A 24,822-nucleotide genomic window follows, 5' to 3' on the forward strand; every position below is an offset into this window, starting at 1 on the left:
TGAAGAGGCTGTCTTTTTTCCATTGGACATTCTTTCCTGCTTTGTCGAAGATGAGTTGACCATAGATTTGAGGGTCTATTTCTGGGCTCTCTATTCTGTTCCATTGATCTATGTGTCTGTTTTTGTGCCAGTACCATGCTGTCTTGATGATGACAGCTTTGTAATAGAGCTTGAAGTCCGGAATTGTGATGCCACCAACGTTGGCTTTCTTTTTCAATATCCCTTTGGCTATTCGAGGTCTTTTCTGGTTCCATATAAATTTTAGCATTATTTGTTCCATTTCTTTGAAAAAGATGGATGGTACTTTGATAGGAATTGCATTAAATGTGTAGATTGCTTTAGGTAGCATAGACATTTTCACAATATTTATTCTTCCAATCCAGGAGCATGGAACATTTTTCCATTTCATTGTGTCTTCCTCAATTTCTTTCATGAGTACTTTATAGTTTTCTGAGTATAGATTCTGTGTCTCTTTGGTTAGGTTTATTCCTAGGTATCTTATGGTTTTGGATGCAATTGTAAATGGGATTGACTCCTTAATATCTCTTTCTTCTGTCTTGCTGTTGGTGTAGAGAAATGCAACTTTGGTGAGTGCTGTGAAGTGTATAAACCTGGTGATTCACAGACCTGTACCCCTGGGGATAAAAATATATGTTTATAAAAAATAAAAAGTTAAAAAAAAAAAATAAAAAAAAAAAAAACCTAAAAAAAAAAAAAAAAAAGAAATACTGGGGGAATGGTGTGCTAGGGAATAACTCCTTTAAATGTGCAATTAAAACATTTTCCTTTTTTGTGCTATGGGTAATGGATTTTAATTTTGTGATTCTGTGTTGCAGATCTTATACAAAGCTAAAGGGGAAGATGTGAAGCATAAATACACTATGAGTCCTGATCTTCCTCAGTTTCTCCAGGCCAAGTGCAATGCTTACAATATAAGTGATGTGAGTAGGGTTTTTGATGGGGTGTGAAGTCCAGACATGATGGCACAACAGTAGAATTTCAGAACAGGATGGGGCCTTGATAATTATTTAGGTCAGTTTTCCACACACCTCTTTATGAAACCTATCCCATGATGAGGGCCCTCTGCTTCTTAAGTCAGCCTTTTCAAGGGTGGGACAACTCAAAAGGATGTAACATTTTCCCTTATGAGGAGCCCAACATCTATTCCTCTGAAACTTTGATTTAGTTTTCCTAGTTTTGCAAGTGGGGGAAGGTGATCCTGCAGCGAGATAAGAATTAATGAAATCCTTTCATTACAACAAACCTGACATTTCTGAAACTTGCTACCAGGTCTTCCCTTGACCTTCCTTTCAGAAGAGTGGACGACTTCATTTTCTCTAGTTGGTCCCCACACACCAGAACCTTTATTCCACTCCTCTAGATCCACTCCAGTTTCGCTTTGGGTGAATAATTGGTGCGGTGTCCTATAATTTCATGCTACACAAAGTGTGACATTTGCTAATGTGACTTTCCCGAAGCAGAATGGACTGTAGGAGATTCCTTTAGCTTGTATCTAGAAACAAAACGAAACAATCCCCACAATTTAAGAATCACTTTAGCTGATTCATACACAGTATGCTGACATCCTTTTCCTTTACATCACAGGTCTGTTATAAACGGGACTGGCATGACTTAATAGCCAAGGGCAACAATGTGCTGGGGGATGCAATTCCCATTGCTGCGGCCAAAGCATCCAGAAACATCGCCAGTGACGTGAGTACAAATTTTAGGTGAAATGTTGGGTGATTGCCTGCTTTAAAAGTAATCAAATGTGTGCTGGCCTAAATGATACCACGTTGAAAACAATATGTTGAATTAATGACATTGAAATTCTCCACAAAATGTTGTTTTGAAAACCTGTCACTTTTTCAGCATTCCGTGATTCTTTTCAGTTGACCCCACTTGGTGGAGCTGTCAGAAATCTGACAGCCACTTTCTCCCCTGATTCATAGGCCAAATTACCTTTACCGACACGTTTCCCTGACGGCCCACATTTATTTTCAGTGAGAACACCCTAACTGACACTAACACTTTAAATTCAGATGACTGCCTACATTATGATGGTATTAAGAGGATTGAAAAGAAAAATAAAATAAAAGATTGAAAAGGTGTTAGATAAAATGTAAAGATTTTATAAACCAAATGGGAAAAGACCCATTTTTCTTGAACATAATTTTGTGTATGTAAATTGATGTCCATGTCATCTGTATTAGGAAAAGTAATGCACTTATACATTTTCCCGTCATTGAAGATCCGAAATTTCAAAAAGCACGCGTGCCCAGTAGGCTTCGCTGCCGTGCACTATTCTGGGGGCTACAATCACGGTTGGAGAAAAGAAAGAAACCACCTGTGTGTACAGACCACATGGGAGCTAAGGTTGTAAGAATTCTACAGCTTTCCTAGGATGTCACGGAAAACGTGTTCCTCAAAGATTTATGCACCACTGTGAAGTAAATTTCTAGCTTAAGGACTAAGTGCAAGTCTATAGTGTGAGGTTTTTTTTTTTGTTTTTTTGTTTTTTGTTTTTGCCTTAGACCTTGAGCAGAGCTTTTTCTAACATGCCTAGACATGTCTTGATAGTCCTTCTGCCTGCTACATTCTTTTTTTTAACTTTTAATTTTTAATTTTTTATAAACATATAATATATTTTTCTCCCTGCCTGCTACATTCTTGTTTACAAATCAGTGCATAAATGACAGGAGCAGAGTGTCTGCAGAGTTTAAGTGGATTTGAGTTCTCTTGCATAAAAATTAAGGTTTCGTCCTGTTACCTACAGTATAACTCCATCTACACCCCACCGCCAGTTCCAGCAGCGAGAGACGTTGGGCTGCGGAGCCTGGACGGTGCGGTTTTTACTGTGCAGGAGAAGCTCACAGCCAGCCCTGCCCTGCAGCAGCTCCCGAGTTCCGCTGCAGCCGCTTCAGCAGCGAGCTTGGAAAGTAGCTGCTGAGAAATGCGTGGGGAGGGTCTACCTGTCTATGCAGCATCTAATTTGATGCCACCTAGAAAGAAGAGTTTTGTTTTAACCTTATCCCACCAGCCTGAGACAACACAGTAGTTTTCCATCCCCCAACCCCAAGGACACTGAGTGTGAACTTGCATGTAGACCTTTAGAGTGTCGTCTGCATCTGTTGCAAACATTATCACCCAGCCAATGGGAACAGCAAATGGAAGATTTTCTCAATAATTTCTAATGTTCTGTGATGTATGATAACATACTTTGGTGGCAATAACTTGTGAATTTGGGGAAAATTCACATCCCAGGAAACCAAGAGGTACTGGCCTTTTATTTGGAATGTGTCTTATTTATATCAAGCATGAAAATTCAGATGGCTTTAAGTAAGGTTCTACATGCAAATGCATATATAGGATTTAGAAACTGGTCCTGAATTTATCATGATACCCATTTGTGATCCGGCAGTGTTGGAAATAAATGTTTTCACTCTGAACTTTCTGGGGCACATGGGAGTGGGTGGGTTTGCATTTGTTTTTTGCATTTCTGGTACATTCTTCCAGAAAGCGACGATGTTTTAAGTTACCTTGCATGTGAATATACTTAACTACATCTAATGTTATCAGTGCCTAGGTCTTTGCTAACCAAATTTTGCCTTTGCAGTATAAATACAAGGAAGCTTATGAGAAGTCAAAGGGGAAGCATGTGGGTTTCAGAAGCCTCCAGGATGATCCCAAGCTGGTCCATTACATGAATGTGGCAAAGATGCAGTCAGATCGTGAATATAAGAAGAACTATGAGAACACCAAAACCAGCTACCATACCCCAGGGGACATGGTTAGCATTACTGCTGCAAAGTCGGCCCAGGATGTTGTCACCAACGTCAACTACAAACAGCCCATACACCATTACACGTACCTCCCTGATGCCATGAGTCTCGAGCATACCAGGAATGTGAATCAGATTCAGAGTGATGTGAGTATATATAATCTACCAGACACAGAAATGTTGGTACTTAAGGGATAATCATTTCTTCCTGTTTTAGTAGACTTCACAATACAGGAAGATATTTGAAAAATGTACTTTAAAATAAACAGTCATTATTGAAAGACTAAAACAGAGGCCTGGTAGACAAGCTGTGTTGTTGCTGGCTTTCTGTGCTCCTACTGTAATCATTGATACTGTCTTTATTAACTTGTGGATCAAAGGTAAAACTATATTCCATCAAGTGTATAAACCCTTGGTTCTCTACAAGAGGAAGTAGCTGCTCTTGGCAGGCTGGCTCTAATGGCGATATATAGAACGCAAAATAGTATTCTCTCTTCTTTCTGAATTCAGGAAAGTTTTTTTTCTTTTTTTAACTAAAAATCACACTCTGATGCATGTTAATCTATGTGACAAGTCATCTAGAATGAACCAGGGAAGCTTTGTGATTGCAGCATGATTCATGGAGAGCTGCACGGGGAGGCTGTTTAATATTCAGGGCATTTCCTTCTGCAGGAACCAGATTTCTGCAAGAATCATCCTCTGTGAGGGAATGTACGGTGTTCATTTATTATCGCTCAACGAAGGTGTCTCTCCCCAGCTGAGATCATGAATAGCCTAGGCGGACGGGATTGGTGAAATTCAAAGTCATGGGGTTTTCAGTGAAATCAAAAAGAAAGCCCAATTTATTGTCAAAAGAGACAAAAAAAATTTTTTTTTAGCATTAGCCATGGAAATATGTGGCCTAGATTCCCTCTATGTTGTATAATGCACTCTAACAACAGAACTTTTTCTTATTACCAAATTCTGGGTAAGAAGCTCAGTGGCACATACGTGGTGAAAGTCTTCCTCTCAGACATGAGCATGCCGGAAGGGGTTCTACTCGTTTCCTCTGGGCAGAATTGCAGATTTCAGAGACACCCTTTGAATATTCTGCAGGCTATCTCCTCATACGAGATTACTCTCTTACAGAACGTGTATAAAGACGAGTATAACAACTTCTTCAAGGGCATTGGATGGATCCCTATTGGTTCTCTGGAGGTTGAGAAGGTCAAGAAAGCAGGTGATGCTTTAAATGAGAAGAAGTATCGACAGCATCCAGACACCATCAAGTTCACAAGTGTGCCCGATTCCATGGGCATGGTTTTGGCTCAGCAGAACACAAAGCAGCTAAGCGATGTAAGTGGTTTCCCTTCAGAGGTGTTTATCCAGGGGCACCTGGGATTATCTGTGGATTTTATTTCTCAGACCAGACTCTGTTGGCACATTATCACAGATATCCAGCGGCGCCTGGGCAGCTTGGTCTGTTAGGCAGCCGACTCTTGATTTTGGCTTAGGTCATGATCTCAGGATACTGGGATTGGGCCCTGTGTTGGGCTCTGCGCTTGGCGAGGAGATGGCTTGAGGATTCTCTCTTCTCGTCTCCCTGTGCCCCTATCCCCACTTGAGTGTGTACGTGCACTCTCTCTCAAAATTTAAAAAGCATTTATCCATGAGTAACCCCCATTCCACGATCCCTCTTAATTCAACATGTGAACGTGCATCTGTGTTAGCGTTATCAACTGCTTTCAGGGATATGATAGAAAAGGTCTTAGTTTTGAAACAGCGCGGAACTTGAACAAGGAGTATAAGGGGGAGAGAAGGAGGATTTTCCAAAATTGCTTTATTTTCCAAATGTAGAGAATCTGTGCTATTTACAAGCAGACCTCTACCATTATACACTTGAAGTGAAATGAAACGATTACTGTTATCATCTGTGATTCCATCTGAATTGTAAACCAAGCTATTCATTCCTCTGAGTTGCAACAGTTCTACCTAGCTGCAAGGGGAGAAGGCCTAATGTCCTAATCCTCTTGCGTAAGAGCTGGATGTTCTGAAAGGCAAGCCAGAGAGAGGCCTCTGGGGAGGAGGAAGAGTTTACTTTCAGAGTCAGCTGAGCCTCATTCCGGAGCCCAGGTCTATCTGGACCCTTATTCTTAGCCAGAGCCTAATTACAATGCTCAGTGCTTTCCCTCATTGGGTAATTTCAGAGTTCCATTAAAGTACCTCCACCAGAAAGAGAGCAGGAGGTAAAAAGCAAAGAAAAGAAGAGTTTGTGTGTTTTTAGCCCCAGATATTGGAAGCTGCTTGGCTCAGATTTAAGAATTATCCATGAATTTTTTTCTCAGGCCAGTCTCTGTTGTCACATTACCACGGGTATTTTGAGATGAGCTCTACTGTAGTAGTAATGAATATGGAGACTCTATTGATTTCTTTTGTTCTCGCTGTGGTTTTCCAGTCAGCTAGGAGAATGGGACATTCACTCATTGTCTACCCCATCCCAATAAACGCCATCAACATCTACCCAGTGACTCCTGCCAGAAACCTGAATGTCGTTACTGGTGCCTCCGTGCGTGGTCCCGGCATCAGGGCACCTCGGTCTCTCCCAGCGTCCCGTGGGACACTTGCATGTCATTAAGCTGCTGGCAGTTGGTTAGGGCTTCCCTGTCTCTCATGGGGACAACTGTAGTAAGCTGGTATCTGGCCTCCCTGCCTGGGGTCTCCCGTGACAACTGGAAGAACTATCTTAAAACATGAATCACAGCTCCTCTTAAAACCTCTTAGTAACTTCTCCTTGAACTTACAAGCTAAATTTGTTACCATGGCTGAAAAGACCCTCAGCTCTGTGGCCCTGCTCCCCATCCTAATTCTCCTCTTCGGCACACTTCAGCCCTGTGACACAGGCTGCTTTCCGTCACTCATGCTGGCCTTGCTCTTTCCAGACTTGGGGCCCCAAGTGCTCTGCTTCGGCCTGGACCCCTCCCTTCTCTTCAAGGCTGAGCATAAAGATTATCTCCTTTGCTGATCACCCTTGTTTCTTTCCCAAAGTTGTTCTGTTTACAACACATCACACATTCTAGCTCTATCTTATAGTTTATATTTTTATTTTCTGTCTCCTTGACTGTACTGTAACTTTTAAGAGGCCATGTCTGCCTTTGTCAACACTTTACAGGCAGAAACAAACCTATCACCCTAGCTGGCCCATAGAGCTGTCCAATAAATACTGGTGGAATGAGCAGATGGATATGTCTGGAACACCCTACCATGTAGTACTATAGGTATATGGCTTGGATACGGAAAAACACAAGTTATAATCTTCCTTTTTAAAGGGGGGTGTATTGATAAAACTGACATTATGTCAGCTAATGACACTTGCATTCTGCCTCCTTTGTTTTAGTTGAACTACAAGGTGGAGGGGGAGAAACTGAAGCACAAGTACACTATGGACCCTGAACTGCCTCAGTTTATTCAGGCCAAGGTCAACGCCCTCAACATAAGTGATGTGAGTATTTGGGCTGGTACCCGTCTAAGATTGCTAACACGGGCCTCTTCTTTCCAGTTCTGTCTAACTCTAGCAGCGAGAATTTTAAGGGCAGCAAACTGGGTGTGGATCTTTTGAGTCTCTGTTCGAGGAGGTCGTTGAGAAGACATGACCGCTGGTTAACCTGTGAGCTAGACCCGGGAGAGGCTCCTCAACCCTTCCGCGGCCCTTGGGATGTACACTCTGCCCACCGTTTTCAGAGTGGGAACCATCTTCAGGGACGCAGCCTTGCTAGAGAAGTAGGCTGTGGAGATCATCTGAATGGTAGACGGGACTAAACTCAGTTAAGGCCTCTGTAGAAACTTCTGAGATTGTGGTGGGCAGGTGAGGAGAGCTTGTCTTGTGGCTGCCCAAGACAAGCCTTGTATGTAAGTTCTCTTGTTTATTAAACCAGCCACCTACCAATCTGTGGGCTCCCTCTTTGTTCAGTTTCGTCTTGCCCTCCATGTGCAGGCCGGTTTTTGAATCAACGGTCTAAAGACTGGCCCATTATCATGGAACATGGGACTAGAAGTCACCATAAACTTTCATTTGATACAGCCTATTCCAAATTGTGGACTATGACTCACTGGTGGGTTTTAAAATTAATCTAGTAGGTGATATTGCACTTATTAAAAAGTGAAACAAAATGAGATACACAAGATTGGAAAGTACAGTAGTGAAGAGTCTATAATAAGGACAAATATTGCTTTATAATCTTGTTTCAGTTATTAAAACTAGTATGAAAGTTTATTGTAATTTTCTTGAGAAACTCTCTTTTTGCATGTAACGAGCCTTTTGGGTTGTCTAGTACATAATTGGTGGTGATCTTTAAATTCACTATTATGAATTTTTACTTTTTGCTTTAAAAAAAAGTTGGTAAATTCTAATTTAAAAACATAAACCTTAAAAGATGACATAGTCATTTTCCCTATAATTTTAGGCTCTCTTTTATCTCCAAATAAACATTTTTTATACTCATTTCTATGCTTTTATTTAAAAACTTTCCCTGCTTTCCTAAGTAATATTTAAACATTAAGAGTGATTAAATCTGGGTGGTATTGAATTTCTTATTTTAGTTTTCATACCTCTCTATGAGTATTAATTGTTTCATCACAAAAAGTATAAGAAAATTAAAGTATTCCATGTTTAGAAAAAAAGCTTGAAAATATAGAAATGTGTTCAAGTAGAATAATAAAATAATAAAATACTCTTTCCTTTTTTCAAGTCTCATTATAAAGCAGACTGGAAGAAGACTCTTGCTAAGGGCTATGATTTGAGACCAGATGCTATTCCAATTGTTGCTGCAAAAAGTTCAAGAAATATTGCTAGTGATGTAAGTATAATTTGAAAGTAGAAAACTTTTCTTTATATTTTTAAAATCTCTACATGGTATGCGAGGCTGTGAGCTGTATTAGGAAATAAATAAGTTGTAATATAAAAATATTTCCCAACAGCATAAGTGCCAATGACTTTCTTATATTACTTCACTTTAAAATCTTTAGAAATTCAATACAGTTGCTGCAAAGAAGAAAATTCTTTGTTTTAAATCGTGAAGTAGTTGCAACTGTCATTGGTATCATTCTTATGAACTCAGAAACTGCTTTTTATTTGGATTTTCTCCAAAATGTCACTATATTTTTAAAAAGCCTCCAAGTTTTTAAAAGAATACAATTTTTTTTTTAAAGATTTTATTTTTATTTATTTGTCATAGAGAGAGAAGCAAGAGCAAGCACAGGCAGACAGAATGGCAGGCAGAGGCAGAGGGAGAAGCAGGCTCCCTGCCAAGCAGGGAGCCTGATATGGGACTCAATCCCAGGACGCTGGGATCATGACCTGAGCCGAAGGCAGCGGCTTAACCAACTGAGCCACCCAGGCGTCCCAAAAGAATACAATTTTTTAATATAATTTTCACACAAAAAAAATCTGGTAAATAGGAAAACCAGGAAGAATTATAGATTAAATGATAGGATTTTAGTTACTTTCCTACTTACTTAATTACTTTCTATAAATTAAGTTTTATTTTCATATGAATTGATATAATACCTTGATAGAGTAAAAACTCATTCATTTGGAGTCCAATAAAAATAAATTGTATAAGAGCTTTGCTAAACTTTATTCAGGATTATGCAAGTACTTTTAAAGCAATGCAAAGTATTTGGAAATAGATCATTAAAAAATACACACCAAATCTTTAATAAACTTTTCAGGAACATTTGAGAATATTCAAAGAATCTCTTTATGAATAATCTAGATGTAAACCACACATTATCCCGTTCTTAATTATCCCCAGAGCAGATCTCAGGTCCCTCCATTAGAAATATTTTGTCAGTTCTTTATTTAAAAATTCTAAAAAATTTAGATGTTAGTGGATTCAGACCAAATTTGGTTATAGCTTAATCTGTTATGTAGATTCAGTCTAACACTTCAGTATTTCTTATAATTGACCCTGTCAAACTTCTGTCTGTCCTTCTTTTTCATATAGTTCAAGTATAAGGAGGCTTATGAGAAAGCCAAAGGCAGGCAAATTGGATTTCTCAGTCTTCAGGATGATCCTAAATTGGTTCATTACATGAATGTGGCCAAGATACAATCAGATCGTGAGTACAAAAAGGGCTATGAAGCCAGCAAGACCAGGTATCACACACCCTTGGACATGTTCAGCGTGACAGCAGCCAAGAAATCTCAGGAGGTCGTTACCAACGCCAACTACAAACAACCCTTCCACAGCTACACTCTGCTACCTGATGCCTTGAACGTGGAACATTCCAGGAATGCAATGCAGATCCAAAGTGATGTATGTAATGGCCAACAGCTTATTGGCAAAGAGTTAGTTATCCATTTCTAGCTGATGGGAGGGAAGACCAAGAACTTGGCAGTTCCATTTACCTCATCTTAAACCTGGCCGGACTCACTATAATTAGAGATCCTCTCCAGAATTTAGAGTTTTAGAATTTCACTCATTTGAACTATAACATAGCTTTAAAATTTGTTTTGGTTATTGTGTGTTTGTGCGTGTGCGTGTGTGTGTATGTGTATTAGACACAAGTACATGATGTATTCTGTGAAAAACTAAGAGACACAAATGGGTGCAATGTAATATCTTTTCCTATGTAAAATCCTTTTACCTTTTCCTTCAAGAAAGTTAAGTTTTAGAAAGGAATTATTGGATCAGTTTTTCCAGTTCAAAACTACCACAAATGCAATCACTTATTTTTTTTTAAGATTTTATGTTTAAGTAATCTCTGTACCCAATGTGGGGCTCAAACTCACAATTCTGAGATCAATAGTCACATGGTCTAGTGACTGAGCCAGCCAGGAGCCCCTGAATGCAGTCGCTTTTAAAATTCTTTTTTCCAAAAGATGGTAGGGCATAAAAAGCAGGGGGTTCTCTTCTCCCTCATTTTTTCTTTCTTTTTGATGAAGAGTAAATCATCTACCCAAAGAAACCCAAGCCCTGACTCCTTCTGAAATGAAAATTTCCTTTTTCATTGTAAAGAATCTATACAAATCCGACTTCACCAACTGGATGAGGGGGATCGGCTGGGTCCCGATAGAGTCACTGGAGGTGGAAAAAGCAAAGAAAGCTGGAGAGATCCTTAGTGAGAAGAAGTATCGCCAGCACCCTGAGAAGCTGAAGTTCACCTATGCCATGGACACGATGGAACAAGCACTTAACAAAAGTAACAAACTGAATATGGATAAGGTAGGCGCTCCCCTGCTGGTCTCAGCACCAGAACACCTGACCCTGGCGGTGCTGCTATAATCGTCCGCATTTTTATCTTTCTGATGGTTGTGGTGGCGGTGGTGGGGTGGTGGCGATGGTGGGAGGGGGAATTCTATAACCCTCACCATTTCTAGAGAGATCCCACACACACCGATGCAGGCTGTCTGTCTACACCACGCTGAGGGTGCGACAGAACCGCAAAACTCCATGTAGCGTGAGGTTGGGGCAAGGTGGCATTTGTTGTCTTTGTGGAAGAGGGCTCCCTAGTTTGATGGTTTTTTCCCCCTCATTGTGTGTTCAGTCTCATCAGCCCATCTTCTTGCTATGTCATCCATTTACCTGTATTCAGAGTTCATCGCTTCTGTCGTGGAGACGTGAGTCTCCTTCTGTCGACAGCGCTGTTACAGACTTGTCCCGCTGTACACTCATGTGCCTGTCCTCCTTGTTGCAGAGGCTCTACACTGAAAAATGGAACAAAGACAAGACCACCATTCACGTCATGCCCGATACTCCAGATATTTTACTTTCCAGAATGAACCAAATCACCATGAGTGATGTAAGTAGGTTAACAGCAACAATAAAGTGGGAGAGGAGGTTGGAGGGAACTAATACTTAAGGAATGTCTCCTTTATATACCAACCATGCAAAATCAGGGTTCCCATTCTAACTCAAATAACAAGTTGCTGGTGCTATTCTATTTCATTCTATTTAGAAACTGTACAAAGCTGGCTGGGAAGAAGAAAAGAAGAAAGGATATGACCTGAGGCCTGATGCCATCCCAATAAAGGCTGCCAAAGCCTGTAGAGACATTGCCAGTGATGTAAGTGCTTCCATTGGGCGTTTTTTAGGCTGAGCAAATAAGAAGCAAATGAGCCAAATCCGTGTGTGTGTATTCAAGAGCTGCAGTCAACCCTACCCAGTGTCGGTGGGACCATCGTCCATGGAACACATAAGACATTTGTCTTCACCCAGTCCAGGGGCCCTCTAATCATTTGTTCACTATTTGATGTAAAAAGTACTTGGTTTTGTTAAAATAAGTTGTTTTTTAGAGTATTCAAATCATTTATAGGCAGTTCTGAGCAAATATTGGATACAGTCTACTCATTTTACCCAAGAGATCACCTATTAGGCTCTTTCCTAAATTAAAGATGCACCATGAGAAATTGTACCTGTAGCCCATTCTGAGGAGACTGCTGAGTGGGAAAGCTGCTTATCTAAAGCACCCTAAGGCAACTTATTCACGGATCTCTTAGATTAACTCTGAGATCATTTTCTTTCCATGGACTCAAGTCTGGCAAGAAATTTGAAGTAAAAAAATTTTGCTCCATCCCTGTGAGCTCTAAAACCATACACCTTTGACCAAGTTAATGGAATCTAATGAGTTATATTTTGCTCTCTTTCCTTCACTGCCTTCCTCACCGGGCCTCTTTTCCCATCCACAGTACAAATACAAGCAAGCCTACGAGCAAGCCAAAGGAAAACACATTGGTTTCCGGAGCCTAGAGGACGACCCCAAGTTGGTGCATTTCATGCAAGTGGCCAAGATGCAGTCAGACCGGGAATACAAGAAGGGATATGAGAAATCGAAGACTTCCTTCCACACCCCGGTGGACATGCTGAGTGTGGTGGCAGCCAAGAAGTCTCAGGAAGTGGCCACCAATGCCAACTACAGAAATGTGATCCATTCCTACAACATGCTTCCCGACGCCATGGGCTTTGAATTGGCCAAAAATATGATGCAGATTCAAAGCGATGTATGTGACAGCCACATCATTTGCAGAACACTGACTATAGTTAATAAGCAAATTAGGAATGACCCTAAATGAAGACCTTTTTAAACTCCTGAAAGAAATTCCTGTGTAATTTCCCAGCAAGTTGTTTATTTTTTACCTTAAGTAGAGTTTGTTTCTTTTAACAAAAGGGGATGAGACATTCTAGACACCAAAGTCTTATTTTCTACCATTATTGCTGTGAGGATTGGGGGATGCTGGATTCAGCTAGGGCAAATGAAAATTTGTTTCAGAGAACATGTTGAAGGAAACATGTTGAGCAAAGAGAGTCAGAAGCAGAAACAGCTCCTGGTAAACAAGTAAGATGAAAGTCAGGAAGTCCGACTACTTGCTGGCTCCTGCCCCTCATTCCTAACCAGTGTTTATTCCACTTTTTCCAACCTCAGTACAAGCAATTGCTTGTATTACTTGCTGATGAAACATTGAGGAGGTGGAAGTTCTTGGAACAAATGTGAGGAAGGCACAGATTAGTAGCAAGAATTCAGCTGTAGAGGCCATTTAGTTGGCAGCTGGGGAAAAAGAATTTTAATTACGAGCCAAAGGCAGGCCATGCCAAGCCCGTGTTTTTCTTTAGGAATGTAAGAACTGAGCTCTTAATTCCTAAGCAGGTACATAGTGCCCACATTAAAGCACCGAGGAAGAGTTGTAGAGGAAAATATCAGTATTAAGGGGAAAAAAGCAAAATTTGCACAGAATACCAGTGAGGTTTCTGGCACACCCAAGGGAATTGTAACAATGGTGGGTGATCAAAGCTTATGATGAAATAGAGAATCGGAGTCCTGGTGAGTCATCTGTCAAGTAAGGAAACTTGGGGAATTTTTCTAAAAATTTAGACCGATACTCAGTGCTCATCAGATCACATGCAACTAATGAATCATTGAACACTACATTAAAAACCCATAATGTAAAAAAAAAAACAAACACTAATGATGTACTATATGTTGGTTAATTGAACTTAAATTAAAACAATGTATACAGGCCAAAAGCACAAGTTAAAAAAACAGATTGTCAGAATAAAAAAAAAAAAAGCATAGTCACCTTTCTCGAGATCGCAGTCACATGATAGCTAATCTAGTTGGTATTTCCTAGCATTTTTTCCTTACGAAGACATTTAGGAAAACAAATCACAAAGATATTACTGCTTAGTTTTAATTTCTCATGCAAAGAAATGTAAAAAAAAAAGATAATGTTTAGGGACAAAAATGGTTGGAGTTCGATATACTATTGGTTGAAAACTCAAGTGGAACTTAGGAAATATCGAATACCCACTCCTGGTTCTTGGTAGCTTTGGTTTCTTCTGATCCCTGAACATTTCCTCTTTTGCAGAATCAGTACAAAGCTGACTACGTTGACTTCATGAAGGGCATTGGATGGCTCCCTCTAGGTTCACTGGAGGCTGAGAAAAACAAGAAAGCCATGGAGATTATCAGTGAAAAGAAGTACCGCCAACACCCAGACACTTTGAAGTATTCCACTTTGATGGACTCAATGAACATGGTTTTGGCCCAGAATAATGCAAAAATTATGAATGAAGTGAGTCTTTCAATATTGTAATATTTCTTGTACAACAGGAAAATGCCAGGCCTTCTTATATTTGACCTGCAGGTTTTGATAATAGTTTTAGGGCATCACAATTAATGTTCATTCAGCTTTGAAAAAGGGACTTGTGGATTTTAAAAAATGAATCTAGTCCTAATTAGTGGCGCCCGAATTGTTCAATGAACCACTGTGTCCAACAGACATAAGAAAATAGGAGTCATTTCTTTTCGTGCATATTTTTGAAAGAAGTCTTGTTTGTCTAAGGTAAGGTTGAGTAGAAGTCCGCAACACTGAATCAGCAAATTATTTGCCCAACAGCTGGGTGTTGGGATCCACTCCAGTTTCTTAGCTGCTTTTATGGAATCAAGGGAGACTTCTCGATCCTGTGGCTATAGCGGCATTCCGAAGCAGGACCTTCTCTGGGCAAATCACAAGAGCAGTTGTTCTCTGCAAGTAGTTCCTTGCATTAATATTTCCAGCCTTTAGAAAAGCCTTACTGTATTTTGAAATTTATTAGCCATGTTAGATATCAAGACCAAAAAGCATATCCACCTTGAACTTTGGTTTTTAAGTTATAAATAATAAAATAATTGCAGCAACATTGGTTATATTGTATGGATCATAATTTGAAATGCTGCTGATTAACAAAAGAAAGAAAAACATTATTTGGACTTTAACATTAAGCAGTTAAAGAACATGATGGTCCTACTTGTACTAGAGAGAGCTGTTTTATGCTGAGTGTCTGAGTAAATCCCTTGGAGTCTTCTGAGAGAGAAAACTGATTTGTCAAGATGACTGATCTCTTGGACAGGGACTTGTCTAAAAGACAAGGCACAGATCTCAGTATCCCTTTTAAGATTTTAGTATTTAAACTATCATAAGCTCACATTTATTTTTTAGATGTCAAACCTTTTATTTCTTTTTCAATGCAATGATTTATTAATCATTTCAGAATAATGATACCAAAAAAAAAAGAATAATGATACCAAGATAAGAATCATCAGCCTCTTCTTGCAGAGTTGTGGAAATGATGGCCCAGACCTGCTGTGTGTCTTTAGGCAAGGTGCATTACTTCTCTGGGCTATGATTTTCTCAACTCTGCAATAAGAGGATTCAACTGATGATCGCCAAGACATCTCTCAGTGTACATTTGCTCTTCCTATGGTTCTCATCTTGGCATCATCTTACTTTCTATCTTACATCCTCTCTGCTGTCTTGTTTGAATTAGCACCTTTTCCATTTAAATTAAAAAAATAAGATCTAGCTAATAAAAATAATAAAATAAAAAAATAGTAAAATATTGGTATTCATGTGCAGTTAAATATATATAAGTATATACACACACACAAAATGAACACCTTTTAAGATTTTTAAATACTAACTTTCACTTTTTCTTTTTTAAAACTTTCCAGCACCTCTACAAACAAGCATGGGAGGCTGATAAGACCAAAGTCCACATTATGCCCGATATCCCCCAGATTGTCTTGGCGAAGGCAAATGCAATTAATATGAGTGATGTAAGTATAATTCCCCGTGGTTTATTTGAACCAGTATCAATAAGAATAGGCCCACACCCCGTCACCTAATAGTAAAATTTACAAGTCTCAGTGACAAAGAGAAAATCCTGAAAGCAGCTCGGGAAAAGAAGTCTGTAACATACAATGGTAAAAATATTAGATTGGCAGCTGACTTATCCACAGAGACCTGGCAGGCCAGAAAGAGCTGGCATGATATTTTTAGAGCACTAAACGAGAAAAACATGCAGCCCAGAATACTATATCCAGCTAGGCTATCATTGAAAATAGAAGGAGAGATTAAAAGCTTCCAGGACAAACAACAACTGAAAGAATTTGCAAATACCAAACCAGCTCTACAGGAAATATTGAAAGGGGTCCTCTAAGCAAAGAGAGAGCCTACAAGTGGTAGATCAGAAAGGAACAGAGACCATATACAATAACAGTCACCTTACAGGCAATACAATGGCACTAAATTCATATGTCTCAATAGTTACCCTGAATGTGAATGGGCTAAATGCCCCTGTCAAAAGACACAGGGTATCAGAATGGATAAAAAAACAAAACCCATCTATATGTTGCCTCCAAGAAACTCATTTTAAGCCCGAAGACACCTCCAGATTTAAAGTGAGGGGGTGGAAAAGAATTTACCATGCTAATGGACATCAGAAGAAAGCAGGAGTGGCAATCCTTATATCAGATCAATTAGATTTTAAGCCAAAGACTATAATAAGAGATGAGGAAGGACACTATATCATACTCAAAGGGTCTGTCCAACAAGAAGATTTAACAATTTTAAATATCTATGCCCCCAACGTGGGAGCAGCCAACTATATAAACCAATTAATAACAAAATCAAAGAAACACATCAACAATAATACAATAATAGTAGGGGACTTTAACACTCCCCTCACTGAAATGGACAGGTCATCCAAGCAAAAGATCAGCAAGGAAATAAAGGCCTTAAACGACACACTGGACCAGATGGACATCACAGATATATTCAGAACATTTCATCCCAAAGCAACAGAATACACATTCTTCTCTAGTGCACATGGAACATTCTCCAGAATAGATCACATCCTCGGTCCTAAATCAGGACTCAACCGGTATCAAAAGATTGGGATCATTCCCTGCATATTTTCAGACCACAATGCTCTAAAGCTAGAACTCAACCACAAAAGGAAGTTTGGAAAGAACCCAAATACATGGAGACTAAACAGTATCCTTCTAAAGAATGAATGGGTCAACCGGGAAATTAAAGAAGAATTGAAAAAAATCATGGAAACAAATGATAATGAAAATACAACGGTTCAAAATCTGTGGGACACAATAAAGGCAGTCCTGAGAGGAAAATATATAGCGGTACAAGCCTTTCTCAAGAAACAAGAAAGGTCTCAGGTACACAGCCTAACCCTACACCTAAAGGAGCTGGAGAAAGAACAAGAAAGAAACCCTAAGCCCAGCAGGAGAAGAGAAATCATAAAGATCAGAGCAGAAATCAATGAAATAGAAACCAAAAAAACAATAGAACAAATCAACGAAACTAGGAGCTGGTTCTTTGAAAGAATTAATAAAATTGATAAACCCCTGGCCCAACTTATCAAAAAGAAAAGAGAAAGGACTCAAATAAATAAAATCATGAATGAAAGAGGAGAGATCACAACTAACACCAAAGAAATACAAACTATTATAAGAACATACTATGAGCAACTCTACGGCAATAAATTTGACAATCTGGAAGAAATGGATGCATTCCTAGAAACATATAAACTACCACAACTGAACCAGGAAGAAATAGAAAGCCTGAACAGACCCATAACCAGTAAGGAGATTGAAACAGTCATTAAAAATCTCCAAACAAACAAAAGCCCAGGGCCAGATGGCTTCCCGGGGGAATTCTACCAAACATTCAAAGAAGAACTAATTCCTATTCTCCTGAAACTGTTCCAAAAAATAGAAATGGAAGGAAAACTTCCAAACTCATTTTATGAGGCCAGCATCACCTTGATCCCAAAACCAGGCAAGGATCCCACCAAAAAAGAGAGCTATAGACCTATATCCTTGATGAACACAGATGCGAAAATACTCAACAAAATACTAGCCAATAGGATTCAACAGTACATTAAAAAGATTATTCACCACGACCAAGTGGGATTTATTCCAGGGCTGCAAGGTTGGTTCAACATCCGCAAATCAGTCAATGTGATACAACACATCAATAAAAGAAAGAACAAGAACCATATGATACTCTCAATAGATGCTGAAAAAGCATTTGACAAAGTACAGCATCCCTTCCTGATCAAAACTCTTCAAAGTGTAGGGATAGAGGGCACATACCTCAATATCATCAAAGCCATCTATGAAAAACCCACTGCAAATATCATTCTCAATGGAGAAAAACTGAAAGCTTTTCCACTAAGGTCAGGAACACGGCAGGGATGTCCATTATCACCACTGCTATTCAACATAGTACTAGAGGTCCTAGCTTCAGCAATCAGACAACAAAAGGAAATTAAAGGCATCCAAATTGGCAAAGAAGAAGTCAAATTATCACTCTTCGCAGATGATATGATACTATATGTGGAAAACCCAAAAGACTCCACTCCAAAACTGCTAGAACTTATACAGGAATTCAGTAAAGTGTCAGGATATAAAATCAATGCACAGAAATCAGTTGCATTTCTCTACACCAACAGCAAGACAGAAGAAAGAGATATTAAGGAGTCAATCCCATTTACAATTGCATCCAAAACCATAAGATACCTAGGAATAAACCTAACCAAAGAGACACAGAATCTATACTCAGAAAACTATAAAGTACTCATGAAAGAAATTGAGGAAGACACAAAGAAATGGAAAAATGTTCCATGCTCCTGGATTGGAAGAATAAATATTGTGAAAATGTCTATGCTACCTAAAGCAATCTACACATTTAATGCAATTCCGATCAAAGTACCATCCATCTTTTTCAAAGAAATGGAACAAATAATGCTAAAATTTATATGGAACCAGAAAAGACCTCGAATAGCCAAAGGGATATTGAAAAAGAAAGCCAACGTTGGTGGCATCACAATTCCGGACTTCGAACCAGTATAAACTAATCAATGTCTCTCAATTATAAGAATGAATGTTTTGAAAATAAGAGTAGGAATATGCAAATGAGCATCTTTCTCTTTCTAATCTTGCTTTGCTAAGAGTTGGAGCTGGCCTGTGGATGGGACTTGGGCCCTGCAGTTAGGAATTTGAAGGGCAGCTGGATTTTGTTTAGGAGCGGGTACTCATTCTCTAAGAGACTTGGTAGGAAGAGAAGGGCTTGGGGGCCCCAAAAGAGAAAAAGGAAGTGAGAATCCCAGGACCTAGTTCCTGGAGTCTCTCTACCAAGGCTTTGAGATGGTCCTAAAGAAGGGTTCTTGAGAAAAAGTTAAGTGGGAAGGGAAGAAGAACATTTTGAAGAATTTGGAGCAAGCTCCATAACAAGGCATGTTCAACACAGAAAATGCGTTTTATTTCACTTTATTTCTCAACCTAACCATGGTTGCTAGGAAATCTCTAATCCTACCAGTGTTTTCTGTTTTTCCTGAATTATACAGGGATTTGTGGTTGATGACTTATTTTTGGATTGTAGAATCCACACAGTTACATAAATAAAAGTGTCGATTGCAAAATAGTGAAGTTTACTTTTGATGTAAGAGTATGGTTGTTTTGTAGTCTTCTCTTGACTTTTAACTGATAAAAATGTATCAGTGCAAATCTACTGAGCTTTCACATTTTTAAACATATTTTATAACCTAATGGAAACCATTAAGTTTTACTTTTTCCAGTGGTTTCCTGAAGATATGTTCGGGTGTGACTTTTTTCAAACACAATTTTGTTATTTATAAGAACATTTATCCATCAAACCACCAGTGAAGCATTCTCAAAAATAAAAACGATACCACAGTGCTAGTTTACGATCTTCAAATAAACCCAGGCTTTCCTATTTAGAAGAACATTATTCCCTTGCCTCTCTTTACAGAAACTCTACAAACTTTCTTTGGAAGAATCTAGAAAGAAAGGCTATGATCTCAGAACTGATGCAATTCCTATCAAAGCTGCCAAAGCCTCAAGAGATATTGCAAGTGATGTAAGTCTGAAGGAAAACACTCACCTGACTAGGATTTTTTTCCTAATTTACCAAAATAGTGAGGGCTGAATTTTGGAAACACTCAGTGGAAAAGATACAGGGGGGAAGTGTACCTGCTCACAATGGCCTCCTTGTATTCTGTGAATGCTTTTTAGGTTTGGTCTTTTGTTTTCTCTGGTATATCTGAAAACAAAAACAAAAACAAAGAGAATGCTAACCACATTATGACTACATATCTGTGTGCTCTCCCTGGCTCATGAGATCTAGGTGAATTTTCTTTGAACTCCATCTCCAGCGCTATGGCCTGTAGAAATCCAAAGCCCTTCACCAAGCTTTCTTGGTGAAAGATTTGGGTTGTTCTTACTTCCTGCCTCTTAGGAAGTCTCTTCCTAGCAGGAGCTCTCATTAAATGGTGTGCTAGAGATGCTGATCTTTTGGACTCATGACGGCTGATTATTAAATAATCAGGAGTTTTGCAAGCCAGTTGTTAAATTCTTGGTAGCTTGACACCAGCCATGGCGGGAGTATTTATACCACAGAGACGGACAAACACGACAGATCAGGGCTTTTTCCTTCCAGAGAGCTGGTGTGCCAGCTCACCACTCCCATAACATAACACCTATACGAAACTTGGTTCTTTCATTGGTTGTTTATGCAAGAAATCTTCTCACAGTACTACCGTGTGGTTTGAGGGTAATGGGGGGAACACTTCTCAGAGTAGTTTTTCCTTAGCCCCCGCCCCTCTCCCCCGCAGTGACACTTTCTCTCTCATAGTCTGTGCCTGTTCATCTTTCCTACCTGTCCATCCCTATGCCACCACTGCATTGCCCTGAAATCTCAAAATTCTTTTCCCTCTATTCTGGAGTAATTCGGCTCCCCGAGTCTCCTCCCCGCTAACTTGCACACTCAGACTCACAGGAGATAGGCAGAATAAGTTTTCCATCTATCAGGATCCTCCCTTTCTAGAAAGAAGTTGAGTGATAAATAGTAAAATTTCTTCCCCATTATACCAGTATAGAAAGTCTTAAAGGAAAAGGAGCTCCACAACTATAAAGCTACTCTATAATGATACTGTGTATGTCATACACTAAGCCTATTTTTTGCAGTAAAATCCTGACTGGATGATTTCTTAGGGCAGCAGTAAACTGCTTAGAACATTCTGCCTTTTTCTCTCACTTGCTATACTGTTATCAACTGCTAAAGATCTCTGATCCTAACAGTAGTGTACAACAACAGAGTACGTGTGCCAGTGAGTGTGGTATATCATCATTACGTTCTTGGTTCTAGTCCTTAGTGACCTTAGCATGTCACTCACCTCTCTGGGTTACTCATCTGTAAAACGGGGCAGGGAGGGCAGTAATCAGCATGTTTTATAAACTAGGATTCTACACAAGTATCACTTTTTTTTTTCATTCTTATGTCCTTATTTTTTTTATTAATTATTTTTATTAATGTATAATGTATTACTTGCCCCAGGGTACAGGTCTGTGAATCATCAGGCTTACACACTTCACACAAGTGTCACTTTTTATGAAACATAGACTGTTAATACTAGAATGTTTCTAGTCAAGGCAATTGCTCTAACAAACTAATTTTTTCACAGTATAAATACAAATACAATTATGAAAAGGAGAAGGGGAAGATGGTTGGTTTCCGTAGCCTTGAGGATGATCCCAAATTAGTCCATTCCATGCAAGTGGCTAAGATGCAGTCTGATCGGGAGTACAAGAAAAACTACGAGAATACGAAGACCAGCTACCACACCCCTGCTGACATGCTCAGTGTCACGGCTGCCAAGGATGCCCAAGCCAACATCACCAACGCCAACTATAAGCATTTGATTCACAAGTACATCCTCCTTCCAGATGCCATGAGCATTGAGCTGAGCAGGAATATGAATCGCATACAGAGTGATGTAAGTCTCTGTTCTTTCTGGGTGATGTTTGGATTCCTAGCATGGGAATGGAGATCACAGTCTTCGATGCTATACTTTTGTGTCTGAATTGATAAAAGTAAAGTAATTGAAAAGGTAAATTAGAATTTGTCTCTTCTTTTTATAGAATGAATACAAGCAGGACTACAATGAGTGGTACAAAGGGCTTGGCTGGAGTCCAGCTGGTTCCCTAGAAGTGGAAAAGGCCAAGAAAGCAACTGAATATGCCAGTGATCAGAAATACCGCCAGCATCCTAGCAACTTCCAGTTTAAGAAGCTGAATGACTCCATGGATATGGTTCTTGCCAAACAGAATGCACAAACCATGAACAAGGTAGACAGCCATCTTTCTATACAACTGTCCTTCCCTACAGCTCCCAGCAAGGCAGGGCTAGTAACCCCTGGTTCATGTTTGGGAAATCTAGTTTGGGTCCTCTGTTTCTGGGGTCTGACAGACTGTTCCAGAGCATGTCCCTACATCATTTTCTTCTGCCTACTTCTTACTTTTATTTCCCCTGACATTCTAAATTGAGTTGGAAATCTTTTTATTTTATTTCTTAAAAATATCTTGTTTTTAAAAATTATTATATACTAAAAACTTTCAAATAATTCTAGAAGATAGGAAATATCCAAAAATATTACTTTTTAAAAAATCTGAGTTTGTTTTTGGTGCCTTTTCTGAGCCATATACCACTTCAGTTACTAAATTTAATCTAATTCAAATTGAGTGAATTCAAATGCTCTGTTACACCTTTTTCTTTTCTGTTTGTCCTTCAAATAACAAATGTCTTTTTTCTCCTAACTTCCTAGTACTTATATACCGTTGACTGGAACAAAGATAAAACCAAGATTCATGTGATGCCAGACACACCAGATATTTTACAAGCCAAGCAGAATCAAACTCTGTACAGTCAGGTAAAGCTATATCAGAATTCGGCTTGAAAGTAATTAAACTTTTTAAATGATGTAATGGTAAATAATTGATGAAAATGCCAAAGTAATAAAAATGAATGACTTAAACTGGCAAGTTAGAGATGCTGCAGAATATGGTGATTAAAAGCAAGAGCTTTAGCTGTGACTCTTGTGCTCTGTGGAGACCGGCACTGTGCTGGTTTTCTTTATCTCAGTACTCATTGTACTTGGCACAGAGAAGGAAATCGATAGATAATTGTTGAAAGAAAAAATTGCATCAGACAGATCTGGTATGGGTTTTTGGCTTTGCCATTTGTGAGTTATATAACATCGGGTCTAAGCCTTAGTTTCCTCATCCCTAAAATTGGGACCATAATAGTGCTTATTGATGAGGACCAAATGAGAAATTTCCATGTAAGGCTCTCAACACAGTACTTAGCACATAGTAAGTTCTGGATGACTTTCAACTGTTTTTGTTAATATTCAGTTTTAACACACATGCAAAATTTTAATAAATTTCGTTCATAAAGATTAATTCATTTATTGTACCTCATAAAAGGTACATCAGTATCTATTACTTTTATCACTTGGATTATCAAAATTTTGTTTCCTGACTTTTTTTGGTTACCAGTTATTTTAACATCTGTGACTAAAACAGTGAGTCTAGACTGCACTTAACAGCAGGGAGAAAGCACCTGATATACTTGATATGCCCAAACAGTATCTGAACAGAAAAGCTATTCTAAAACTGTACTGTGTCTCTTGTAACTGAGCCTTTTCTCAGAGCCAGAAAACTGAAGCAAGATCCTGTAATACTAAGTCAGTTCTCCCCTAAAAGAGCTTGGTTTGGTTTTATCTGTATCTTTAGAGATAAGGTAGATGATAGAATCTCCTGCCTGCTCTCTGGGTAAATTTTGGTTCAGTAATCCCCTGGGGTTCTAATATTTACTGAATAATGCTAAGTTATATGTTTCATTTCCAGAAACTCTATAAACTCGGATGGGAAGAAGCTCTGAAGAAAGGCTATGATCTCCCACCTGATGCAATTTCTGTACAGTTGGCCAAAGCTTCAACAGACATTGCTAGTGATGTAAGTTTGGCTTGTTTGGCTTTTATGATGCATTTTATCTGAATCAGGTACCTTCATGCTGGTGACTACTTTTACAGACAGGCCTTGCCTGTCAAAATGTAATGCCATTCCCTTCATCTTCTCCTACCTCCCCTCTTCATTTACTGAAAATTTGCTTTCTTTCTTACTGATTCAGTATCAAAATAAGAGCTTCCTGAACACAAGTTGAGTCAGAGGACCTGTGAGATCCATTATACTAAGATGCAATGTTTCTAGACTTTACAAAGAAACCAGAGATTTCAGTTTTCCCTTGCTTGCCTGAAAATAATTTGTTTTGTATTTATCTATTTTAGACAAATTCAAAGTGCCAGAGAATAAATCAACCTCAATGTCCTGATGTTGATAAATTTTTATATGCACATATTTAAAAGTTAGATGCCACTTCTTTTTATTTAACCCATTCTTATATCTACATAATGATAATAAATTACCTTGGGGCATAAAAAATTTAGGAAGTTTCAGGAATTTGGGTTTAAGTTTCAGAGAGCTTAACTTTTTGTTGGATATCTATCTGGCTCCAAAGTTCATAAAATAGGGATATTTGTTCACAAGACAACTTCTAGTTATGATTGGAAAGGATAATAAATTTGGTGAATAAACTAGGTACAATTCTTATTGATTAGTTAAATTTTTGCAAATATTTGACTTTGATATTCTGTATATAGATCAACACGTCATTTTGTTAAATCTAAGAATTAACCTAAAAAATTTCAGAGGACTTTGGAATTTCAGAGGAAGTACTATCTCTTAAAAATTTTTAATATACTTTTCTTCTTTTATTTTTTTAATTTCTTTTCAGTGTTGCAGAATTCATTGTTTATACCCCACACCCAGTGTTCCATGCAATACTTGCCCTCCATAATACCCACCACCAG

General features: G+C 38.8%; 1 protein-coding gene and 1 long non-coding RNA gene across 2 annotated transcripts in view; one reads left to right on the forward strand and one right to left on the reverse strand.

The window, feature by feature from the left end:
• LOC309843934 overlaps positions 1-24,822 on the reverse strand; it is a 1,014,078-nt gene that overhangs the window by 561,811 nt on the left and 427,445 nt on the right. The window lies entirely within an intron of this gene.
• NEB (nebulin) overlaps positions 1-24,822 on the forward strand; it is a gene marked incomplete at its 5' end in the record, with an annotated part of 202,237 nt that overhangs the window by 42,233 nt on the left and 135,182 nt on the right. The window contains 18 exons of the mRNA XM_082688978.1: positions 837-941; positions 1,606-1,713; positions 3,617-3,928; positions 4,910-5,116; positions 7,155-7,259; positions 8,506-8,613; positions 9,763-10,074; positions 10,777-10,983; positions 11,456-11,560; positions 11,717-11,824; positions 12,447-12,758; positions 14,121-14,327; positions 15,746-15,850; positions 19,866-19,973; positions 21,577-21,888; positions 22,034-22,240; positions 22,717-22,821; positions 23,801-23,908. Coding sequence (XP_082545104.1) covers positions 837-941; positions 1,606-1,713; positions 3,617-3,928; positions 4,910-5,116; positions 7,155-7,259; positions 8,506-8,613; positions 9,763-10,074; positions 10,777-10,983; positions 11,456-11,560; positions 11,717-11,824; positions 12,447-12,758; positions 14,121-14,327; positions 15,746-15,850; positions 19,866-19,973; positions 21,577-21,888; positions 22,034-22,240; positions 22,717-22,821; positions 23,801-23,908 — 3,141 coding nt within the window. The remainder of the gene's footprint in view (positions 1-836; positions 942-1,605; positions 1,714-3,616; positions 3,929-4,909; positions 5,117-7,154; positions 7,260-8,505; positions 8,614-9,762; positions 10,075-10,776; positions 10,984-11,455; positions 11,561-11,716; positions 11,825-12,446; positions 12,759-14,120; positions 14,328-15,745; positions 15,851-19,865; positions 19,974-21,576; positions 21,889-22,033; positions 22,241-22,716; positions 22,822-23,800; positions 23,909-24,822) is intronic.

This window comes from Mustela nivalis, assembly GCF_964662115.1.
Source record: "Mustela nivalis genome assembly, chromosome: 11".
Taxonomy (NCBI): Eukaryota; Metazoa; Chordata; class Mammalia; order Carnivora; family Mustelidae; genus Mustela; species Mustela nivalis.